We start from the raw sequence: 23,641 nt of genomic DNA on the forward strand, positions 1-23,641 counted from the left end.
TCCGTGGGCAGCGGAGCAGAAGGTGCAGCTCGCACAGTGCTCCGAGCGCAGAGATGGAGGGAGAGCCGAGCGGCTGCGAGCGCGTCTAAACCGGAGAGAGAGAGGGACAAACCATGTTTGACCCTGAAAAGTGAACATCTTCACCGCAGAGCCAGGCTCGTCTCGGAGACCCCAGCGCCATGAAAGCAGTCCTGCATTGAGGTGAGAGCCGCCGCGTCGTGTTTCGTGTTTAGCGCGCCCGGACCATCCTGACGCGCATGATGAGACAGATTTTCGCGAAAGCCTGTTAATAATGTGCCGACGCCGAGGCGAGAAAGGCATCGGCACCGCGGTTTGCCGGGGACGACAACAACAACAACAACAAGAGTCCTGCAGGCGCTGAGGAGGAGACGAGGCTGCCGTGTTCTGGTCTTAAGCCCCGCTCCATCCCCAGAGTCAGCCTCCGAGACGAATCCTGCGTTAAGAAAGGGTTTGTGATGGCAGAGAACAAGTGCAGGCGGCTGGTGATAGCGGTCCGTCTCAGGTGTTGAGCGCAGAGACTGTGGATGAGGCTTGCTGGACTTTGGGGTCGGGGGGGGGGGCAAAGGGGCTTTTCTCATAATCCATTTAATAGCCTTGAGGGAGTAAAGTCTGGTCAGCCACCTCAAGACTCAGGGGTCTCCGTGTGATGTGATCTGATGGGATCTGACGGGATGTGCAGGCCCGGTCGAGATGATCCATTATCAATGCACGCAGGCGCCCATTCACCGCCTCCTTTCTGGACCTGGGTCTGTCAGCCATTCAGCAGGAGTCTGCTGCCGATTCCCATTCATGAAGTCCAGTACGCAGCCTGAACACCGATCGACTCGTGGCTTTAAATAGGCTCTCCGGGCCCTGCAGCAGGCCTGATTTAGGCCTGCTATTGACTTTCTCTCATGTATCCTTTTTATAGGCTACACGAGGCAGTCAGTTAATATGAAGCTTAATAAGAAGGATTTCAACAGGATGCTGTTTTGTAGGCCTTTACATCACTGTATCATTCTAATAATACTCATATGAGGCTACACTGCCTCTCTGACCCTATGCTGTGATTTCACAGTGACCTGATCGAAGGAAGTGGCTTACTATTGTCCTTATTCTATGGCTCATTTTCATAATATTCTTATTCAGATGTGGTTGTTTTTTTTTTGTTTTTTTTTGTAATGCAACGGCAGCGTCCCTCTATGAACAAATTTTTTACAAAGAAGCACGAAATCCTTCACTAAAAGTTAAGCTTTTCAGAGCTGACCCAGGCTCTTACGGTAGGTAGATGTGCTCTGCAGGGGGTGGACAGAAAAACAACAACACTTTACAGTATAATGCAATCCCATACAACACCGCAATAAGATATGGCATATGCTGTAGGTCTTTACATCACTGTAATATTCTGATAATACTCCTATGAGGCCACATTGCATCTCTGACACTATGTTGTGATTCTATACCTAATGAAAGGCAGGGGTTTGTTGTATAGTATTTATTTCCATTGTTCTACATCTAAATGGTCTTATATTCTAATAGGAATGTGTAACATTTTACAGCGAATTTACAAAACACCGACTGAAACTTGGGTTATCCAGAGCTGATCCCAGCAAAGTGATGTTACACTACCCAGGGTCGACTATATATTGTACGTAGGACGGACAGAATAACAAAACACCCTAGAGTAGAAATATCTAGTAGTATAGATTAAAATGCAATCCAATCCGTCACAAAAAATCCTTCATATAGGTCTTTGCATCACTATAATATTCTGATAATACTCCAATGAGGTCATATCGCATCTTTGATACTGTGCACTGTGATTTTATAGTAAATTCACCAATGTTAGGTGCTTATTATGTAGAATTTATTCACCAATTTTCTATAACTAAAGTCTGTAATAATGTAATAGGGATGTTGTTGTAATATTCAAGTAAAATCAAATTTTACAAAGATTCTTTCACTGAAAGTTTTGCTTTTCACTCTTGACCCGAGCCAAGAGATGCATACTACCCAGGCTAGGCTGTGGTACTGATATATTCTGCAGGGAGTGGACAAAATGACCACAACACTTTATAGTATCATGCGATCCAATGCCAATGCAATGCAATCTCCACGAAAAACAAAAAATGCCTCTTGCATAGCTGAATCAACCCCTATCGGGCATCGCCTCAGTGAGAGGGGAACTGCGTAATACTCACAAACTATTTATTATAGAGCTGAAACAATAATGAAAATAATTGTTAGTTGTCATTTATTACAAAGGTATTGGATTTAGTACATCCTGGAGGCAGCGCTGAAACAATCAGTTGATAGAAACCAAACCAGCTTTTCTCTGGTTTGTATCAAGTTACTTGGGGTTTTTGACTCGGGCAAAACGAGCAATCTGACGACTTGTCCTTCGGCTCTGGGAACTTGTGACGCGCATTTTTCACAATTTTTTTTTCATTTTCAAACACTGTTCACTCTTTTTGGGAAATTACTAAAGACTAAAAATATTGAAAAAAGTCTCTGCACACCTACATATGTGACAAGTGCGTCGGAAGGAAGGCACAACTTGAATAGGAATGAAAAAACTCCTGCACATGGTCTCTCCTACCGCTGCTACGTTTAATAATTCATGATGTTTTGGTCTAAGTTAATCAGATACGTGGTAATTGATTGAGTGTATTGAGGTGTAAATGCTGTTGTATCCGCCCCCTGTTGGTACCGTCATCAGGCTATTTTTTTTTTTTTACATCAGCTTCACTCTGGGACCGAATTCAAAACCCATCTAGTCCAGTAAGAGACACACTTGCTGCTCACACACACATGTCTCTGTGAGAGGCCTTTGGTCATCTGTGAAATTAGTTAGACCTGGTGGGTGAGAGACAGGAAATGGAAGTCAGTGGCGGTATGTGCATCTCCCACGCACTCTGTCCTTTATCACTGGCCGCCATATGGAGGCCTGAGCTCACTCAATATTTACATTATCACTGCTTGCCAGAGAAACTACGAGAGAGAGAGCAGGAGAGAGAGAGAGAGAAAGCGAGGAGAGGCTGCTGGTGGAGGACACACTAATTAATGTGTTTAATATCTGAGTGATGAGGCCTTGCCACCTACGAGCATCACACAGCCTGCTGAGCACTGCTCCATTGTCTGTGTGCTGTTACAGTATGGTTATCAGGATAGCCTCGCCGCTCCATCTCCTCAGCGTGTCTGGTTTGCTATCTCTGGTTGCATCTGTCTGGGTCTGCACACTCACACACTGGTAGCTTTACGTAGCTGGGCGTATCAGAGTCTGAATCGGGACTCTAAACCTTTCATTATGTCTGTCTTCGTGGACGGCCGCCCTCCCGTCTCACAGGCGACGTAGACACCCTACTCTCTGGTGGTCCTGTGTCACTCTGGGACTGATGGAAACTCTCCAGGCAACATTCAGTCGTATGTGGGAGGGACGAGGTTATCAGAGCATGGGTTAAAGGTCACTGGCCGGATGCTCTGAAGTGGACAGATGTGGGTGAAGATGGGGGTCTATTACTGCCGACCCCTATTTCTGCTCTTTCTCCTTCTACAGCATCTGACCCTCATCCCTCATTTATCTCTCCATCTCCAGTCTCTCCCTCCTGGGATTTTTATCTTGTGTCTTCATCTCCTCTGCTTTTCCTTCCACTACTATCATCAGTCTTTTTTTTTTGTTTTGTTTTTTTTTTGTTTTTTTTTTACTCAGTAATGAAACTGGTTTACATAGTTTCCTTCTTTCATTCTTGGCATCTTCACACACACCCACACACGCACCTGGATGTCTGCTGCGATAATCTGTCCTTTGGCTTCTTCAGGTGAGTCAGTTTTTGTCGGTGGGACTTCCCTGCTTTGTCAGCGTCTGCTTTTGTTTCCGTCCTCCTTCAGCAAGTCAACAAAACAAAACAGACATCATGTTCATGTCGATATATGCATCTCTGTCACCTGCTTCTTGTGTTTCAAATGGAGTCGTAATTTTCGTCCTAGGTTCTGTCATTAGCCCGGATTGTGTATGTCACATATTATACGTCAATATAGAACAGATGGAAAACTGGTTTAACTTTAGCCACTACAAGTGAGTTGTTTTGACGCAGTGTTAGTGTTATTTGTATATATATTACGGTTACTGTACCCAAGCTAAAATATTTTTATTCTGACCCTGTTTTAAACACAACAAGCAATAGTTTTACTTTAGAAACCGTCATAAATTTATCGTTAGTTGTACAAAATGATGTGCATATGACATTCACCACTGCACAGGATCCACCTATTATTAATAATCTGAAACAAATGGTGACATGCAGGTTTAAAAAGAGCTGGAGTATAACAGTTCAGAAGCATGTCATATTTTAGTTTGGGTAAATAACCCAACAGTAAGATCAAATCTAACTCTCACACTCTCATCTGTTTTTTCTCAACTGTTTCTGGATTTTCTACTTTTCTCAGTTTTATATCATTTATGATGGAATATCTCTGGTATTGGACTGTTGGTCGGTCAAAATCAATCATCAAATAATAATTGACTAATCATTTCAGCTCTTCGTATTATACACGCTTTACATTAATACTTGGACATGCATGGACACATTATGAACCCAACAAAAATACAGTAGCGTTTTTTTTTTTTCCTCCACTCGATCCGTATCCAGCGCGCTTGACAACCTTGACAGACTACATGTCCTGAAATGTCCTCAGTCCACATCTATCTGCTGCAGTATTTACATCTTAAATAGGAGCATGTAATTAATGGATTCATGTAAAGTTTGAAAATGTTTATGTACAGCGCTGTACTGTACTCACTGTGCTGCCAGCTGTGTGCTGTGCTGCGCAGGCTAATCTTAGAAAACATGGCTGGGCCCAAACTCCCCTGGGGTTGGAGCACAACATCACCAATCATCCTCATCAGCCAGTCAGTGAGGGCGTACTGCTGGCATGAAACCACATGCAGCGAAGTATGTGTTAGAAAAGAGGAGTCTGTTAAACTACATGTAGAGTGTTTATCTCTATAAGTACACGGAGGTATGTGTACACGCAGCTTTAAAAACACAAATCCTTGTACATCCGTTATTCTTGGCCAGAATATCATTTCCTCGGTAGCTCTGTTTTACTGTCCAGAACACCACAGTGTAAATCAGGCATATGTAATTCCTGGCTCTCCACAGTTCAGTCCTGTGAGGGCCGCACAAAGTACACCAAGTGACCGGATCTTATGCGATGTGTTTTGCAGGCTGCAGTTGATCGCTTCTCCCTGCACAGTAATGTCTCTTTCCTCTCCTCCCCAGTCAGTTTACTATTACAGACAGAACTCCCAGCCATCTGACAGAGATATCAGCCCTGCTCCCCTGGGTAAAGGGGTGGGGGTAGATTGTGGTAGATTTTTACAACAGATAGGGAAGAGATACAGGAAGGAGAAAGGCTCTTGAGGCCCAACGGATTGAGGTAAACATTTTAGATTCCCCTCGACTCCCCTTGATGGACCTGAACCAAAAAATAAATAAAAAGGACCGAGGGGAGTTTGGGGTCCTACACTGTGTCTCCCTTTCTTTATGCTCCCCTTGTCTCTTCCACCTCCACACACTCACTGATTGTTTTAGCAGCTGGCCTATAGAGCAAAAACATGCCCCCCTCCAGTGGTTGAAGAAGTACTCATATCCTTTACTTAAGTAAAAGTACCAATGCAGGAATGTAAAAATACTCAATTAGAATTAAAACTCCCTCATTCAAAATTCTACTAAAGTAAAAACACAGAAGTGTCGAGACTGAGATTTACTTAAAGTGCCTGTAACCCACAGGACACTACCTGCTCACCACCGATGTTTGGTGTTGAGCAGGTAGTGTCTCGTGGGTTTAAATATGCTTTTTTTGTTTGTTTTTTTTTGTTAAACAGCTGCCTGCTGCGGCTGAAAGTTTTAGCGACTAGCTGGTGAACACAATGGAGCATTTTGCAGCTAAAGAGCCAGATGTTTACCTTAGGAGTTGGTAGAGACCAAAAATAGTGCTAAAAAGAGAGACGCTAGACGCTAATATTGGACTCGTTAGGTGATTAGAAACATGGGTCCAAAGGAATGATAATGTTTCTTCATATCTGCTGAATGTGTAAATAAGCAGCTGATTTGCTAACAAGTTCACCATATCAACTTAAAGGTGAAAATATACTAATATTATGTTTGCAACTTGTCTCCGCCACCCCCAAATGGCCAAAAAATCAGTTGTTGCAGTTTTAAAGCATAAAAAGTAAAAGTGCTCGATCTGCAGTAATCTTTCTAGTGTGACTGATGTATTATGCATGATATTAGATAGTTAATACTGGTTAAATCTGGGGGGTAACGAGAAGATATTGAGAAGTTCTGCTACAGAAATCCGTTTTCATTTTTATTTATTTTTTTACTTTTCTCTAATCTTTGTTTTTTTGTGAACTGAGTGAAATACAATTAACTATTAATAATTACATTAACCGACTAGTATTTCTGGTTCCAACTAGCTGGGGTAGTGTCATTTAATCAATCAGTCGACTAATTGCACACATCCCTAGTCGCAAATTAGTTGAATATTAAAAGGGGTAACAAGCCATAAATCTTTAACAATATGTTGTATTATATAAGCTTATTATATGTCTTTTTAACTTAACTATTCTCAAATAATGTGTACTAAAAAGTAAAATGTTTCACTTTGAAATGTAGTCGAGCGGATGTATAATGTAGCATAAACCTGAATACACGTACTTCAAAATAGTTCTTAATACAACCCACCAACTCCACCACTGCCCCTCTCTCCTCCTCTTTTGTCGTCCGTAGCTTGCTCTTTCATTCATTCCCCACACACCAGTTTTCTTTTCACTGTCTATGCCAGTCAGTTTGGGTTTATACCCCTGTGTGCTTTGCAGTATGTAGCCTGCTTCAGTCTGCTGAGCCTCAGAAAACCGTAATGCTGTCCACTTCCTCCAGCGTCTCATGGCTTGAGTTTCATGCTGACTCGGTGTGTGAATGTGTGTGTGTGTGTGTGTGTGTGTGTGTGTGTGTGTGTGTGTGTGTGTGTGTGTGTGTGTGTGTGTGTGTGTGTGGGCGCGACATGCAGTCAGTTCTGTATCCTTGAAAGAGGCACATCCTCATCTTTGCGGAAGGGCAGGAGCTTGAGAAATGGACCTCGCTCTGTGCTGTTGTTTTTCTGCTGAATGAGTGGAAAGTTGGCCCAGTGCAGGTTTTTAAATAGCTGAATGGATATTGACTTCCTTACATCCAGCACACACACACACACACACACACACACACACACACACACACACACACACACACACACACACACACACACACACAAACAAACACACACATACAAGGGGAGCATGATAGTTATTTACAAAAACTTGGTGATAAGCAGTTTAACTTACAAATCTTGTGTGGCTTGAAGGAATGAATGGATGGATGGATGAAGCGATAGATTCATGAATGAAAATGGAAAGTGATTTTACCTTTAGTTCCATACATTTATCAACTCGGTACCACTTTCTAATAAGGCACTCTTTATCTAAGGTATACATGTTGTAACTAACAGCTTTATTAATAGTTTTTAAAACATTTTCTAATGCTTTATAGATCAGTTGTTAACCTTTATTAAGAACAAATTTGACTTGCCAGTTTTTGAAAAATCCATTTAGTTTATGTTTTTGCTTCCTATATAGTGACAAAGCAGCTATAAATGTTGGTAATCCATTCATGAATGCACTTTTTAATAAACCATAAAGTCTGCAGTTATAAATGCTAATAAGTCATTAATACAGGTGTCTTTATTAATCTAGTTTTCCACCATAAATGCTAATAAGTTATTATGAAATGGATATTGGGTCCAGATGCTCTGCAGCTCTTTTCCAGAAGGTAAGTAAGCTATGGAAGCCAAAAGGGACCATAATCATTTGAATTTTATAAGCAACAGAATACCTAATCTCGACTGAACACTAAAATTTAAATACCACTGAATTTATAGCCTTTAAGTATTTTACCTTTTGTCTGAATTTGTGTGGTTGAATTCCATTTTTTGAAATTTCCAGTCACCATTTTCAAGTTTAGAAATGTCAAAAACTTGTTTTTTATTTTTCAGGTTCACAAATTCAGATAGAAAGTTCTTGTGTATGGGGATTCAAGCAATTTTTCGTCTTAGATTATGTGACTGAAAGAACATAGACTGACAGGACAGAGGCGATTCCATTCAGGCTCGATTGCTTTGAATTTTTGATCCAGAATTTTTGTGTCTAAATTTCAGTTTCAGTTTCAGTTTTTGTACAGATTAGACAAACGAGCTATAACATGTTAATTAGTGAGTTTACGAAGTGCTGGAAGGCATATTTTTTTTACATTTGGACAGAACCAGGCTAGCTATTCCCCCTTGTTTCTAGTCTTTGTGCTAAACTAAGCTAACTGGCCGCTGGCTGTAGCTTCATATTAACTCTACAGACATGGGAGTGGTATCTAACTCTCAACAAGAAAGCAAAAAGCATTATTTAACAAAATGTCCAACTATTCCTTTAAGCCACTTGATTTTTGACTTGACTGTAATTTTTAGATCCAGTAAGGGGAAATTGAATTTGTGCAACTTGATACCATCTGTAAATTACCCCAAAAATTCAAACCACATAAATTCAGATGGTTGGTTTTCAATGTACAAATACTTCTATGCCATAGATTTGGTGGCACTTAAACTTTGTGATTAGGTATTCAGCTGCTCATTAGGTTCAATTCCTAAGCTGTATTTGCTTTCACAGCGATCAAACTGTCCAACCAATCAAAGGGTCATTTCTATAACTTGGAAACCCAAGAGTTGTTGTTACCAATGTTTTATAATAAGTTACAACCCTTTATAAAGGGTGCTTTATTAGAAAGTGGTCTTTCTTTTTCTGTCTTTCTTTCTTTCTTTCTTTCCGTCTCTTATATATGAGAACATAGTCACAAAATTGAACCCCTCAATCATCTCTCTGCGCCCAACATCTCTGAAACCTGTAAAGATGTGTGCCTGTCACCTGATGGCAGGTTATGAAAGCGCTCCCATTTCGGGACCTTTGGGGCGTCAGCCCGGGAGTTAGAACATGGGAGAAAACAACGAAAATGCAGTGCTGCTTATCCCAGTTCCTTCACTGTTCAGCCAGCCCAAGTTCTTAGAGAATCTCAGAAATGTTATGCGCCAATCAAAACAGCTTAATTTGAGACCCCCCAACCACCCACATCTGCACACCATATGAAGTAAAGAAGTGAAATGAGGCTAAATGGCCACAGTATTGGCATTAAAGATTCCTCTGGGACATCCATGCAGATTTATTAGTATTATTCTCTAATACCACCCTTTCCTTTACTTTCTAGTGTCTCTATCCGTCATAGCATTCCTCTGAAATTCTGACATCAAGTCTCAGCATCCGAGATTTTCTATCTCTGCGAGATGAGCTAGTAGATGGCCCTTCAAAGAGCTAGCACTCCTGTGTACTTTCCCTTATCATATCCTCTCTCTAATCTGGCACATTCTTTCATTCAGATCTGTGGGAGAGGGAAAGGAAGAGGGACTGAGAAAGAGAGAGAGTGGCTTGTAGTTGAATGTGTGTGTCAGACTTAATTCAAGGGGAGAGTTTTTTTGCACTAATCCTTTATGAAAAGACGTCCCACACTGATGCTTTTGAAAAGGACAATAAAGCTGCTTGCAAGAGAAATTCCAGTTACCTCCGCAGTGCCAATGTATGCGCGATTTGGTTTAAGAGTTCAGTTTCATCCCCGTGCGTATGTCGCCCAGCCTGCCCACTCAGACGCTATCCTTTTATCTGCGTGATTTACAGACAACAATAATCAAATCAACATGTGTTTGATTGGTTGACGCTATTCACTGATGCTGTATTAGTCACTGATGTGCTGAGGCAGAGGGAGAGACAGAGAGAGATGAAGGGGTTGAAAACTGCTCTGGTTGGAGCCCCACCGCAGACCAGAATGCAAAGAGTTTTATCAGTGATGTGATGTGGTTTGGCACTGCTCAGATCAGAGAGGGAGGCAGAGGTGAGGACTGAGTCATACAAACAGACACACACACACACACACACACACACACACACACACACACACACGTGCTGAGGAGCAGAGGAATGAAAGGATGAGTGGAGAAGACCAACTGTGGCCTCAAAAATTATTTAGAAAACAACGGTGAGTGAGGTAGACGGGATATAAAGAGGAGCCATACACTCAGTTTGTGTTTAGTCCAAGTTGCTGTTAACCTGCTCTGACAGATAATTCACATAATCTTATCGGTGCTTGTCAGAAACCATCAACTGCTAACTGATGGAGACCCCAGCTCTCTGCCTGATTTCTTTCTGATCTGTTGTCACATCGAATCTGTGGATGAGTCATTTTGTTTTCAAACCTTCAATGACATTCCAGTCCTGTGCATAATCTTGAGCTGTCACAGATGTTGGCCCCCTCAAAGTAAATTAATTCCCACCACAGTGAAATAGGATGTTGTTTGTGCTTGTTGTCACCAGGGCTCAGCTGCCACTGAGGACACTGAGGTCATGGCATCAGAAACTTTAGGAGAACTAGGGGCAGATTTTTTGACCAGGAGGGAGTTTGTATTCTACATTCCCATGCTTTTTGGAATCAGCATATTTCGTTTTTAGTACTTTAAGGCCATTAAATAAATATAAGATTCATTATTTCCTGGCAGTGTGGAGAGTCAATCCAATGAAACCCTTGTATCTCCAAATTTAGTGATTTAAACATTTCAGATAACCTTAAAGTGTTTTATTAATGGGTTGAGAAATACTCCAACTTCTCAGGCCAAGTAAACCATTTAATAACACATTGGATTACCTGAAAATGTATTGTCACAAAGCTGAAAACAGGTCTGTTTTTCTTAGCTCATAAAAAGGTTTGGAGATACAGGGTTTTCCAAAGATCTGACAACTACATATTGGAAAAAACTGAACAGTTAATTAATGAGTAAGTTTTGGACTCTTGATGTCCTGGCGACGGTCCTGGTTGTCACCTTAAAAGTACAGTTCTTTTTCTATATATGACTTGATGTTGGAAGAGTTAAGATTGGAGGGAATTTTAATGTGGAACAAAATAATTTTGACATAAAAATAAAGGAAAAAGTCAAACATTTGCAATTTTTTACTGACAAGCACTCGTCACAGATAATCTGTATACAAGGACTTCATTTTTCACCATGATATAAATATTGTAATGACAGACACAAGCTGGCTTAAAGTCTGTTTCATTCACATATCTTTTATTCTTTGCAACATCACACATGCGGGCTGTTCCGCAACTGTTGTAATACTGATCCAAAGCCAGGAGTTACACAAATATTCACTGTAATAAAACTGTGCTCCTCTTCCTCCTCTCCAGCCTCTCCTTGGTGGGTTGGCATGGCCCAGTGATGAACGGAGCGGTGGTGCCCGGTAGCCCGGAGCTCTCCTCCTCGTGCCCACTACCTGACTGGCGAGAGTTCTGTGAGCTTCATGCTCGAGCCTCGGCTGCAGACTTTGCTGACAAGTTCCAGCGCTTCCTGTCAGAGAACCCGTGCTACGACTCGCCCGGGGCAGATGCCAGCTTCTCACAGCACTTTGCCCACCACTTCCTGGAGTGCTTCTCTGCAGCGCTGACCCAGGCCCGGGAGAACCAAGCGACCTCGCCGGGGGAGGACGGCTCCAACGCGGCACCCAAGTACAGCATTGTTCCTTTCCTGGGAATCCAGGGCTGCCCACTGTCCTACGGTCACGACCTCTACCAGAGACGCAAGGACGCCGGGGCTTCAAGTGAATCCCTGGACAGTATGGACAGCGGAGGGGGCGGGATAGATGGCGGAGGCAATGGCACCACTGCCTCCCGAGGCTCCCAGCCAGCCCACAAAGTTTCTGCTCTGGGACAGTCCCGCAGCTCAGAGGACGTGTCGGTCAGTCACCCAAAAGCTCGCTTCAAGAAGGGCTTCTCCCTGAGGAACATGAGCCTGTGTGTGGTGGACGGGGTGAAGGAGATGTGGCACCGACGGGCCTCCCCTGAGCCCGACGCTCCCTCTGGAGCCAGAAAGGCTAACGGGGGAGGAGGAGGAGGAGGAGGGGGCGAGACTGCAGGGGGAGAGAAGTGGTCCCAAAAGCTGCGGCTTCCCAGGGGTTCCCAGGGCCACAAGGCTGAGCTGCTGGAAATCCAGAGGGAGGGAGCACTGAGGTACATGGTGGCTGATGACACAAACTGTATGGGCGCAGCACAGTGGCAGAAGTGCCGCCTGCTGCTGAGGAAGGCGAAGAGGGAGGAAGGAGGGGAGAGGTTCCTGCTGGAGTTCTACGTACCACCCAAGGTACGCAAACACACACAGACATGGAGGAGCAGTTGATTAATAATCAATTAATGAACTAATCATTTCACGTCTAATTTTTTTTAATTATTAAACATTGGCTGTTCAGATGTGAGGTTTTGTTGCTTTTCTCTGTTTCATATCATTGTAAATTAAATATCTTTGGGTTTGGGATTTTTGTTTTTTTCACCTACCTTTTTTTACCTTTTAGAATTTTATTTCTTTCAACGCTTTTACATCCCGTGCATCAAACACTAGATTTTTCCACCCATCCAAAAAACCCAACAAAAATGAAAACAAACAAATAAAAATACAGGTAGTGATCAAGTTATTAACTTATTCCCCAATGGCTTTCACAGTCCTTAAGGAAAAAAGTAAGATGCAGGTAAGTCAGCGTTTTTTCACAATTGTTTTTTGTCCACGTCCATGTCTTCATCCACACTACCAAAAAAATGGTCCCAAACTTGTTGAACTTTTCACCATAGCTTGGTCTATCATAGCAAATACCTGCAGATTTTTTCAAGGTTTAGTGAGGAAGTCATTTTGCCCAGCCACTGTTTAAAAGCAGTCTAATTGAAGACTCAACTTAAAGATTAGTTGAAACAAGAATAATGAAAATAATCATTAGTTGTATCTCTACATGGATCTCAGATATAAATTAAGCCTGATAATCCAACCCCTCTGACCCCAAAAGAGACAGCCTGAAGTCCAACCAGACACACACACACACGCACGCACGCACGCACGCACGCACGCACGCACGCACGCACACACACACACACAAAGTCTGCATGCATGCATGCACACTTCACATTTGTCTGTATGGGATTTCCAGATCATTGCCCCTGACCTTAAGAGGGCCATGAGGCTGTGCAGCTGAGTGTGTGTAAATCTGCCACTGTCCTTTGATCATGGCTGGTGGGAATGTGGGGATAAGAGTGCAGAGAGTGGGAGAGGGGTAGGGACAGGTGGGAGGCAGACGGAGGGGGGGGGGGTCACTGGTTGCAAAAAAACGGAGATTGCGTGAGAGAGAGAGGAAGCTGTTGCATTGATTTCTATAAGAGTAAGGGATCATAAAGTTTCCCTTTCATTTGCAAAAAATGAGTATCGATCTGTTTCTCGTCTTTCTTCTTGCATCAAACTGGCTGCGAGGACAAACTGAAAACAGGAACCGAAATAGTTATGTGAGTCACTCAGAAACTCTGCCAAACTCAGTGAGAGCCATAAGGGGAACATATAAAATGAAACTTAATAATTGTGCTTTAGCAGTTTCATCTGTTATGTTCTATTAATGTCCACACGTGGGAAAATTATTAGCAGCCACGGACTGGGCTGAGATTAGGAGAGGCTTCAGAGCAACCGTTACAGCCTTGAGGATCTCACACACACATCTTGACAGGCCTGCCCCACAGACGCTCTCCGAGTTGTTTTATCACTGCTGTCCTATTCAGGTCTTACAAATCATAACAGTGCAGAGTCAACAATGTCCGAAAGATAAACTGACCCATAAAATCTCACTCCTGCCTGCTCCTGGCTGACTGGCTCTGGCTCCATCCCTTTCAAGGTCATCAATCTGGCGGCTGCTCTTTGTGGCAGAGACAGCACACGGCAGCCTGCTAACTGCCCGCGTTATAACAAAGCAGCAGGCCTCTGGTTCACGCCACCCAGAGTAACATGCCAGTAACATCAGAGGAATTGTTTGTTATCCTGTTATAACATCAGACAGCTTTAAGTAAAAATATGTTTTGACAATCCTGAATGTTACATTATTTATAAAAGGAAAAGAAGTCACTTTCTCAACTCAATATCCAGTATTCGCTGTGAACGAAATGTTTGCGTCAGAGCTCGCACTCTCCTTCATGAATGGAGAAACACAGTATTGAGTGTCCACAACAACCAAACAGTTACTTTTCTGAGTGATAGGGAAATTTTGTGGCTTTGTTGTTTCTACAGTTTTTTCTTTTTAAAGATGGTCTCTTCAAAGGTAGTTTTTTAGTCTCATCACTATACCAGTTCAAAAAGAAATTCCTTCAAATAAGAATCTATCTAAAGGGTAGATTTTCTTGCTTACATCTAGTGGTATCTAATCATGCAGATAGTTTTGGTTTTATATGAGATAGATAGCTTCCCAGATTTCCAGCTCATTTGCATTGAAATATAAAGTTTAAAGCTGCGCTAATCAATATTTTCATATCAACAATATATCAAATAATATATTCCGTTCCCCTCTGCTTTACCAAACTCCACAGCATGTTTTAACCACATTGTTTTTCTTTTATGTCCCAAAGCTTTATAGTATTGGTTCATTCTCACAGCTCTCATCAGTGTAGTTTCCAGGCGCAGCAGGCAGCTGATTTGAGCAAAAAAAACAAAAACAAAAAAAGCTCTAAAAACCAACTCTACGCTACCTGTCCAGCACCAAAGAGGAGAGGGACAAAGTTGGCAACTAGCAGGTGATCATAGTGGAGCATTTAGCAGCTAAAAGGCTAGCTATTTCCCTCATGAGTTGATGGACATCAAAAACAAAAGAAGAGAGTGAATTTTAAACTTACATTCATCAGGTGGACACAAACTTAACTTCATATTAATGCTAATGTTGCTCACTGTGTACATACTGTAGGCAACTGGACAAATAAAAACAGAACAATCTGTGTGGCTAGATACCATTAGAAGTAAGTGATAAAATATAATTTTTTTCATTTGGGTGCAACAACCCTTTAGGTTTTTATCAAAAAGAAAGTTCACCACAAAACAGAAAGATTGATGTTAACACACCGAAGGTGGAATTCTCCTTTTTTCCACAGTTAACACTGTCTACAAATGTATCGTGTCATGTGCACTGGCTCATACTGGACTGTGCAAACCAAATGCTGACATTGGGCTTGTGCTGGCCACAGTAGAGAGGTACAGGAAATGGTCAAATGGTTTAATACAGGAAGTGGTTTATGACATTTGATCTGGAGAAAAGCATCGTGTGTGTGGACGACAGCCAGCTGCAGAGGCAGATCGAGATGGGAACAGTGTTACTCCAGACAGATCAGCTGATAAGCCTCTGCCAGACCATCAGTCAGCCTCCTTCTTGCGCTGCCTCTCCTGACACACACAGAAATAAATACGTACACACACACACACACACACACACAAGTAACCGCCTCAAACACACTCTTTGGATCTGTTAAGATTATCGTCTGGATGCAACTCTCTGCAGAGGGCAAACTGGGGCCAGGCTGTTTTCCGTGTTCGCCCTCTTGTAAACTCTTCGTGTTTTATGTTTGTTAGTCAGTCAACAGGAATAATCACAGAGAAACGCAGTGAGAAATAAGAGACTGCATAAAAACAGAGCTGTAGAATTATCTTTGCAGATCATGCGATTTTTTGTAAACTCTTCCCTGCTCTCTTAATGTTGGTTTTATTTTATTTGAATGAGTTATTTAAACTCATGAGACAGGAGGTGTAGTTTATTATTGCTAAAACTGTACCAATAGTTTGGGAGAAGTTGTTTGTGTTTTACACCAAAGACGTACTAAATAAAAAGAGGTGGTATTTAAACCTGTACCACTTTAAGCTCTATGTAGGGCTTTTTTGTAGTAAAATATAAAGTTTTACAAGTGGTGTAGTTGCCTCCTGAAGGATTTCATTTAACTTTGGTGATACCACTAAAGAGTGATGCTTTTTTTTCTTTTTCTAGAGAATAAATAATAAAAAAAATATGTTGTTACCATATTAAATGTGTATCAGTCCACTGTGATCTGCAAGCACCAGTCAGCACACTCATGTTTATTGTCTCTGGTCATCTAAAAGAGGGTTTCACAATGTTGTTGGCATGTGATTCTTTAATATAAAACATACTCTACTTCCAACCCCAGTTCAAACCAAGATTTTCCCTTTTTCAGTTGTTTAATTTGATTAATTTTAATGGCTGTTTGATGCAAAACTGTACCGTATTACTATATTAGTTCTATTCCCTCTCTTACCACACAGTACGAAAAAGCAAACATTAGAGAAAAATAAAACATAAACATACTGTGGTGTGACAGAATTTATCTTAGGACCTTGTGTAAGTCCCGACTAAGCAGTTGGGAACCACTGCTGTAAAGTGCAACATATTATGGTTGCAAATGCTCACCTGACGATGTCCTGGTAAAAAAGTCACACTGTAGTTAATATGAGCTTTTATGTGTCTGTTTGCATTTGGTTCTAGTCCTCAAAGCCCAAAGTGAGCATCCCTCTATCAGCCATCGTGGAAGTGAGGACCACCATGCCGCTGGAGATGCCTGACAAGGACAACACCTTTGTTCTTAAAGTAGGAACTACACAAACCTACAGCTACATTTAAACAGCTGCACCTGCATTAGTTGAAATGCTTAATGGGAATAACCCATTTTCTGATGAGAGTTTTATGAAAAAACAGGATGCTGGAAAATGAACTAGCCCATGTCTTTTGCTGAGATTTGCCCTGTCTCGTGCCCTGGTGTGGTCCTTTGAACAGAGCTCAGTGTGTGATCGCAGGGTTTGGCTGCTTCCACAGGTGGAAAACGGGGGAGAGTACATCCTGGAAACCATTGACTCGCTGCAGAAAAACTCCTGGGTTGCTGACATCCAGGACTGCACAGACCCGGGGTAAACCACCAAATAAATATTTGCTATTGGTTGAAGATGGAGAGAAGGGGAAAGGGTGGATTTGGGGTGTGGGGGGTAACACACACAGTCATTAATCATCAAATTAGTGGAGTTTTTGACAGGTTGCTTGAGCACAAACATGGGCGAGCTTGCACCAATGACATTCCTCCTCAGTTTCCTGTGTTAGTGGATGTTAGGCGGAGCAGCTCAGGACGTAAACAGAATGATTATTTGTGTCCATGTTTGTAGAATGAGGATGTGTGTAGAGTTGTATGTTACGTTCCTGCGGTTCTCCTGACCTGCCTGCTTGTGAACAGTGACAGCGGCGATGATATCGAGCTGGCGTCCTGTCCTCACGGTCAGGCCTCCAAAGACTGCTCCATGGTGGCCTCTTGCAGCTGTGAGCTGCTGTCTGAGGGTGAGCAAAGACTCTTCTCATTTTTTTGCAGCACCCACTGTTACACAACAATCAAATCTTTTGATCCAGACAAATATGTAAATACACAAAAACATGTTTAGGTGTGTATCGTGCTCCGGAGAGGTCATGTCCTACAGCAGCGGAGCATTACAGCGCCCCCTCAGTCCGTTGCAGGGAACCCCCCTTCACCCAGCACCCCTCTCACATGCCTTTAGAGCGCTTCCTCCAGTCCCCAGAGGCCCAGGGCTCCAACTCTTCTGCTGGTAATAACACATACATTTGCTTTTCTCTCCAGATAATCAATTTCCAAGCTGACGAATGCCCATAAACATGATAATAAACACAAAAGGATTACAGATAGAGAAAAAAAACATGGATATGTGTATGACTCTGCTCAGGTGGCAGTGAAGGAGCGAAAGACTCAGAGGGCGATGCCAGCTTGGTGGGTTACCCGTGGTTCCATGGCACGCTGTCTCGCGTGCGTGCAGCTCAGCTGGTGCTTGCAGGCGGGGCCAGGAGCCATGGGCTCTTTGTGATTCGTCAGAGCGAAACACGGCCGGGCGAGTACGTCCTTACCTTCAACTTCCAGGGAAAAGCCAAGGTGAGACGATTACAGGGAAGAGGCACAGAATTATGTTATGTCTAAATTAACTCAGAGAAAGGGGATTGTTAATGTGTTTAGTACACGTAGATTAGTGGTGCAACTAGTATTTTAATTATTTGTAAATGTATTGATGTTTTTTCTTAGTTTATATATTTAATTTAGTTTAGAAAATGTCAAATTTCCGGCCAGCTACAGTCTTCCTCTGCAGCAGTGTTAAATTCACACACTGGCTTGTTCTCTTGACATTTGAGACCACTCAAGCTCACAGCAGACCAGGTTGCTCAGGCCTTGGAAAAGATGCAGTGAAGTCAATGTATTGTGTTCTCTTATGTAACACGATCCCCGCGCATCACATCCTGCCAGCCGGCAGTGTTGAGGAAGTGTCAGCTGCCGCCTCTTCCTCTGGTGTCAGCCTTGGAATTCTTGTAGCTCTGCTCCCACAGCGAGACACCTCTCAGATAATGTCCTGACCTCTGTCTTGGTCTTTCTGTTTCAGATGTTCTCTGTGTCTCACACTGCAATTATCTGTCTTTCTGTTTTTGCTCTCTTTCTTTCCCTACCTTCTCTTTTGCCATCTACCTTTCCTTCATTTCCTTTGAATCCCAAACTTTTCTCTCCGCTGTCGCTTTCCTGTCTCCCCAACACTCCATTCCTTTTCGCTCCCAGCATTTGCGCTTGTCGGTGAATGAGAACGGGCAGTGCCACGTCCACCACTTGTGGTTCCACACTGTGTCGGACATGTTGAGACACTTCCACGCCCACCCCATCCCCCTCGAATCTGGAGGCTCAGCCGACATCACATTGCGCTCCTATGTACAAGTGCAGCGAAGCTCCGCCACAGGTAAGCAACACACAGACTTAAAACTGCTCACACATCACATATAAACTTAAAGTCATTCATACTGCTCGGCACTTTCTCAGATCCTAATAAGATGCTTAATTAGTGCTTTATTAATAGCAGGCATGCTGCAGAGGTCAAACCGTTTGGACTCAGTCAAGCTGCCTGCACACTCGCGTGGGTGCATTAAAATATTCTGGCCGATTAGACCTCTGCACACGTTGTTGGGTGCAGCTATGCAGGAAACTACCTGATGTCACCAAAGTCCTTGCACTGATAAGAATGGCAAAGCTGTGAGTTCTCCTGACCTAACACAGGTGCAAGAAAACTTACAGGAGAGTGAGGAGGATGTCAGTCAAGCACAGTGTGTACACACCCACACAAAAATAAAACTAAAGATTTAGCTCTCATGGCTTGACTGGGACATTTGATTAGAACAGAGCCATCATTAATGTTTTTAGTAACACCTGTGATTTTCCTACTATGAGTCAAGTCAAAATCTCTGCTGAGAAAAAGGCCTGGTCATTTTGCTTAAACCTATTCCTTATTTAAATTTTATGATTTTAGGATATTTTCAGTGAGTTTCCCATTACTATGGCCCAGCTGATCCTGGATTTTTTAGGCCATATATTGATATGTGAGAGTTAAAAAGAAAGGTAAGATAGTCAGTTTTTGACATAAACACAAAGAACAAACTTTTTTTTCTGAGTGGGAAATTTTGTAGCTGAAAAATAAATTTGTCAGTGCTCTCAGGTGGGCAAACTATAAAATGGAGACACTGTTTCTCAATCACTTCAAGCATAACACATCCTCCCTCTCAAAAAATGAAAGGTTGACTTCATGAGAAATAAAACATACCCTTACTCAATTCAGTCCATTCAGGGGTTTTGCTGCCACAGCCTTACTAGCTCTGGTTTGACCGGTAGCTTGTTGGGGCTAATGTTAGCTTATGTTTATCTATAAATTAATATGTAACTGATATTATGGCTCATCTATAGATGTGCTACCACTTCGCCAGGTTTAAGCGTTTCCCGACATCTTGTAACTTCCTCAGTTGTCCCATACACAGTCGCTTCTGACTTGCAGAGCTTGGAAACTATTTGCCGGTGGTTTCAAAGAAACAATTGTCTCATCTTGACAATAGCTTCTTAGGTCACCAAAGAATAATGGAGTACGATAAGAAACTTCCAGAAAGTTAGATGTGTTGATGGATAGCAGAGGTTTGTCCTCACAGACGGAGGAAGCAGTGCTAAAACTCACTGAACCCGCCCCCCCCCCTCCTCCTCCTCCATACTAACACTGCTACTGCCCTCCGCTCTCCTGGCATGGGATGAATGTCCTCCTGTGCAGGAGAGTGAGGGGGCGATTATACCACAGGAGTTTTGCATGCAGGCCGAGACTCCGGCCCCAACCCACCCTGGTGGTCACAAAGAGGCCCTCTGTTTCCCCAAATGCTGGACGTACACACACTCGTGCACTCACTCACATGCTCCTAGAGTGAGGGGTTGATTCAGGGCGTATAAGGCTTTATTGATACACTGGTCAGGCATGTCTTTGGCACCAGTGTTGTCGGTGTTATTGACCACCAAGTGAAAGGATAATAAAGGAGGACCACACTGCCTGTTTTAACTCTGAAGGAGTTTTTTGGTCACAGATCTCCAGTTGAAACCAACAATTATCAGCAGAACTGATTAATCTCTATAATTAACGTGTCTTTCTATTAAAATAATTTCTTTCTTCTTCTCACAATCTGCTACAGATGTGACCGTGCCTCCAGTCCTCACCCCACCCAGGGAAGCCGGCTGCCGGATAGATTCAGCCCAGCCATCCCTCCACCCTTCTGGAATCACAGCGCCTGCAGGGCCTCCTCCTGAAACGCCGCTTTCCTCAAGCACCTCCTCGTCACCCACCACCCTTCCCTCCCTCTCCCGCAGTGACCCAGGTACTGGAGGAGGATTACAGAGCCGGAGCAACAGCTCTGAGCGCCTGCTGGAGGCTTCTAGTGGTGCATCTGAGGACTACCACGACGCTGATGGGACTCGCAGGGCCCGAGCTGTGGAGAACCAGTACTCTTTCTACTAAACCACGCAGGGCAGGGTTCAGTCGTGTATTTTCCGGACTGGATGAGATGCAGAAAGATGGAGGTGACATGGGACGCTCTGCTAATGATGAAAATGGTCCAAATCACTGGATCACCCATTGTTTTGATTCTGTGTTTTTGTTTCAAGGCAATTTCCTGTTTCTCTGATTTGAAAAAGGAGGTGAGATCATACCGAGCCATGTGTTGACGCTGATAAATCCCTCAAGCTCATTGTTTCAGACTCCGTTGTCAAGGATGTGAGTAAAAAGACATACAGAGGGCAACAGGTAGACAAGGAGAGGTTGAGATGGAGAGGGAGATTAGACCTAGATGTAGAATATGGAATGGAGAAGATAAGTGTAGGCGGAGAAAGAAAGATGTCATCCAGTGGAGTCACGTGGCTTTGATTCACCTCTTCTGACCACTTCCTGTTCACCCTTGCCCACAGTTCCCTGTGTCACTATCCCGCTGAAGGACTGAGAGTTTGAAATGACCCCGAAGAAACAGTCCCTCCCTTCAGAGCTCCACCGAGCTCCCGAGAGCATCCCATTAATGTTTGTAAAGCTGCTCTGAGTCTGTCCCGGATATCCTCGCTGTCCCTGCGGGGTTTCCCTACAAAGTCCTGCTCTGGGTCTCTGCTCTAAACTAACATCAGTACAGCAATCATGGGTGTGTGTTAGCTCGGAGATGTTTTTCATAAACGTGTACAGCCTAAAGGGTCTTAGTGCCTGACAATTACCTTGGATTTGAACGGACTGTTGCCTATAGTGATTAGGAGGATGTTGTTGACATTATCACAACAGCCCAAAAATTAAATGCAGGTGGTTATTTTACTGTCAGTTTCTGCTTAAAACATACTGAACACGCATATCTCTGAATACTGAAATGGTTTCGTTCTCAGTTTTATTGGTGGCTGCAACTTACACACAGGGGGTCATATGTTGTGTTACAGATCAGTTTCAAAATGTTGAAATGGAAGATGAACAACACAAGTTCAGTCTTTTCAAATATGGCAGGGTGGCTCCCATTTTGGCGTCATATTTGGTTATTTCTATGAGTGTGTGGTGGTGTATTAGAGTCCAAATGTTTTTCAATGATCTGTGTGCTACAAATGTGTTTCTAAAACATGGTTTCCCTCCAGGCTCCCTCCGTCTGGTGCTGGTTCTGTATTCAAGCTCATCATATCGATAACATGTAGATTAGATATACTGTTAATATTGGAGTTCACTTTTAAGTAATGCCTTGAAAATATTATTATACCAAATCCAGCAGAGGGAGGAACTTGGGACTTGTTTTTCAGAGGGGTTACAGTATCTAGTACTGTTTGTGCAGCCTGCAGGTGAACCTGTGGGTGTGTACTGGAACGGTACAGTTTGTAAAATAAAGGGGTACTAGATGGCCATGCTTGAATAGAAAAGAAGTACTTTATGCTTACACAGTACTGAGATTAGGCGGGTTTTTTTGGTAATAAATCAAAAGAAAGCCTAATTTTCACACAACCAAAATATTTGTTACTGTAAGAACTGACACCTAAATATTTATTGTAATACAAAATATCAGTTAAAATATCCTCTTAAAGGAAAAGTTAGACATTTTGGAAAATACGCTTAAATTAAATGATTAAACGTGAACATTGATACCACTCTCATGTCTGTAACAAATATGAAGCTATGCTGCCGGCAGCCGGCTAATTTACCCTAGATTAGCATACAGAGTGGAACAGTGGAGTCAGCTAGCCTGGCTCTGTTTCACAGTCAACAAAATCCGTCCACCGGCTCCTCTAAAGCTCACTAGTTACGATGTATCTAATTTGTTTAGTCCGTAAAAATGACAAATCCCTATTTAATGGGGGGTTATGTGCAAGACCAGCCCTTGGTTGGGACCAGTTGCTAGGCAGCCAGCGGAGACTCCCTTGTATGAATCGCCTCGTAAAACGGTGACTACACTTTCATTTTTGCACTAATTAAACAAACAAGACATAATATGTTAATTAGTGAGCTTTAGAGACGCTAGTAGGTGGATTTTATTACTTTTAGAGAGAGCCAGGCTAAATTAGCCAGCTGCAAGCGGTAGCTTCCTATTTACCGTACCCACGTTAGTGTGGCATTAATCTCCCTATCCATCTCTCAGCAAGAAGACAAATAATCGAAATTCCCAAAATGTTGAAATTTTTCCTTCAAAACCCATTAGATACGTCTGAAAACATAAACACACACACACACACACCCTTCAAATCATTGCAGGCAGGCAGGCAGCAAGCAGCTCCTGTATTTCAAACGTATGCAACACTTTTGTTCAGTCGGAATAAACATATCAAGCATATGAATATGTCAAGCATGGCCATTTAGCTTCGAAGGTGAAGGTTCAAGTTCAGTCGTGGGACGGACGGAGCAGTTCATGTGCCAATTTGAATCCTATTTTTGAAGCATATTTATTTCTCAGCCGTTGTAAATTACATTTTTCCTATTGAGTCTTATTTATGTACAACTGATTTTCTTCTTCTTGATGAAACATCCTCAGTAGAACCTGTCAGTCGCCACAGTCCATCTCACCTATCACAGATTTGCTTGTGTCTCCCTTTTATTTTCTTAACACTTCTTAAAGCTAAATCTTCTGTTGTCTGACTGAGTTTTGAAGAGTCTGTGCAATTTTGTACAAAGTGATGTACTTGACATACTACTTTATATTTCTGTGAATAAAATGTGAACAAACTATTGCGCAAATTCTGCAGTTATTCAGCCATTAACGCCGCAGTCTTGGGGGGGG

At 42.7% G+C, this 23,641-nt stretch overlaps 1 protein-coding gene across 1 annotated transcript; it reads left to right on the forward strand.

The window, feature by feature from the left end:
* LOC120792463 (SH2B adapter protein 2) lies at positions 1-23,587 on the forward strand. Its single transcript, XM_040131653.1, has 9 exons — positions 1-201; positions 11,370-12,318; positions 16,517-16,618; positions 16,844-16,935; positions 17,253-17,353; positions 17,455-17,616; positions 17,752-17,954; positions 18,624-18,798; positions 20,555-23,587. The coding sequence occupies exons 2-9, from the start codon at positions 11,401-11,403 to the stop codon at positions 20,875-20,877; spliced, it is 2,076 nt and encodes a 691-aa protein (XP_039987587.1). The 5' UTR covers positions 1-201; positions 11,370-11,400; the 3' UTR covers positions 20,878-23,587.
* Positions 23,588-23,641: the final 54 nt, after the last annotated feature.

Source organism: Xiphias gladius, chromosome 7 (genome assembly GCF_016859285.1).
Source record: "Xiphias gladius isolate SHS-SW01 ecotype Sanya breed wild chromosome 7, ASM1685928v1, whole genome shotgun sequence".
Lineage (NCBI taxonomy): Eukaryota > Metazoa > Chordata > Actinopteri > Istiophoriformes > Xiphiidae > Xiphias > Xiphias gladius.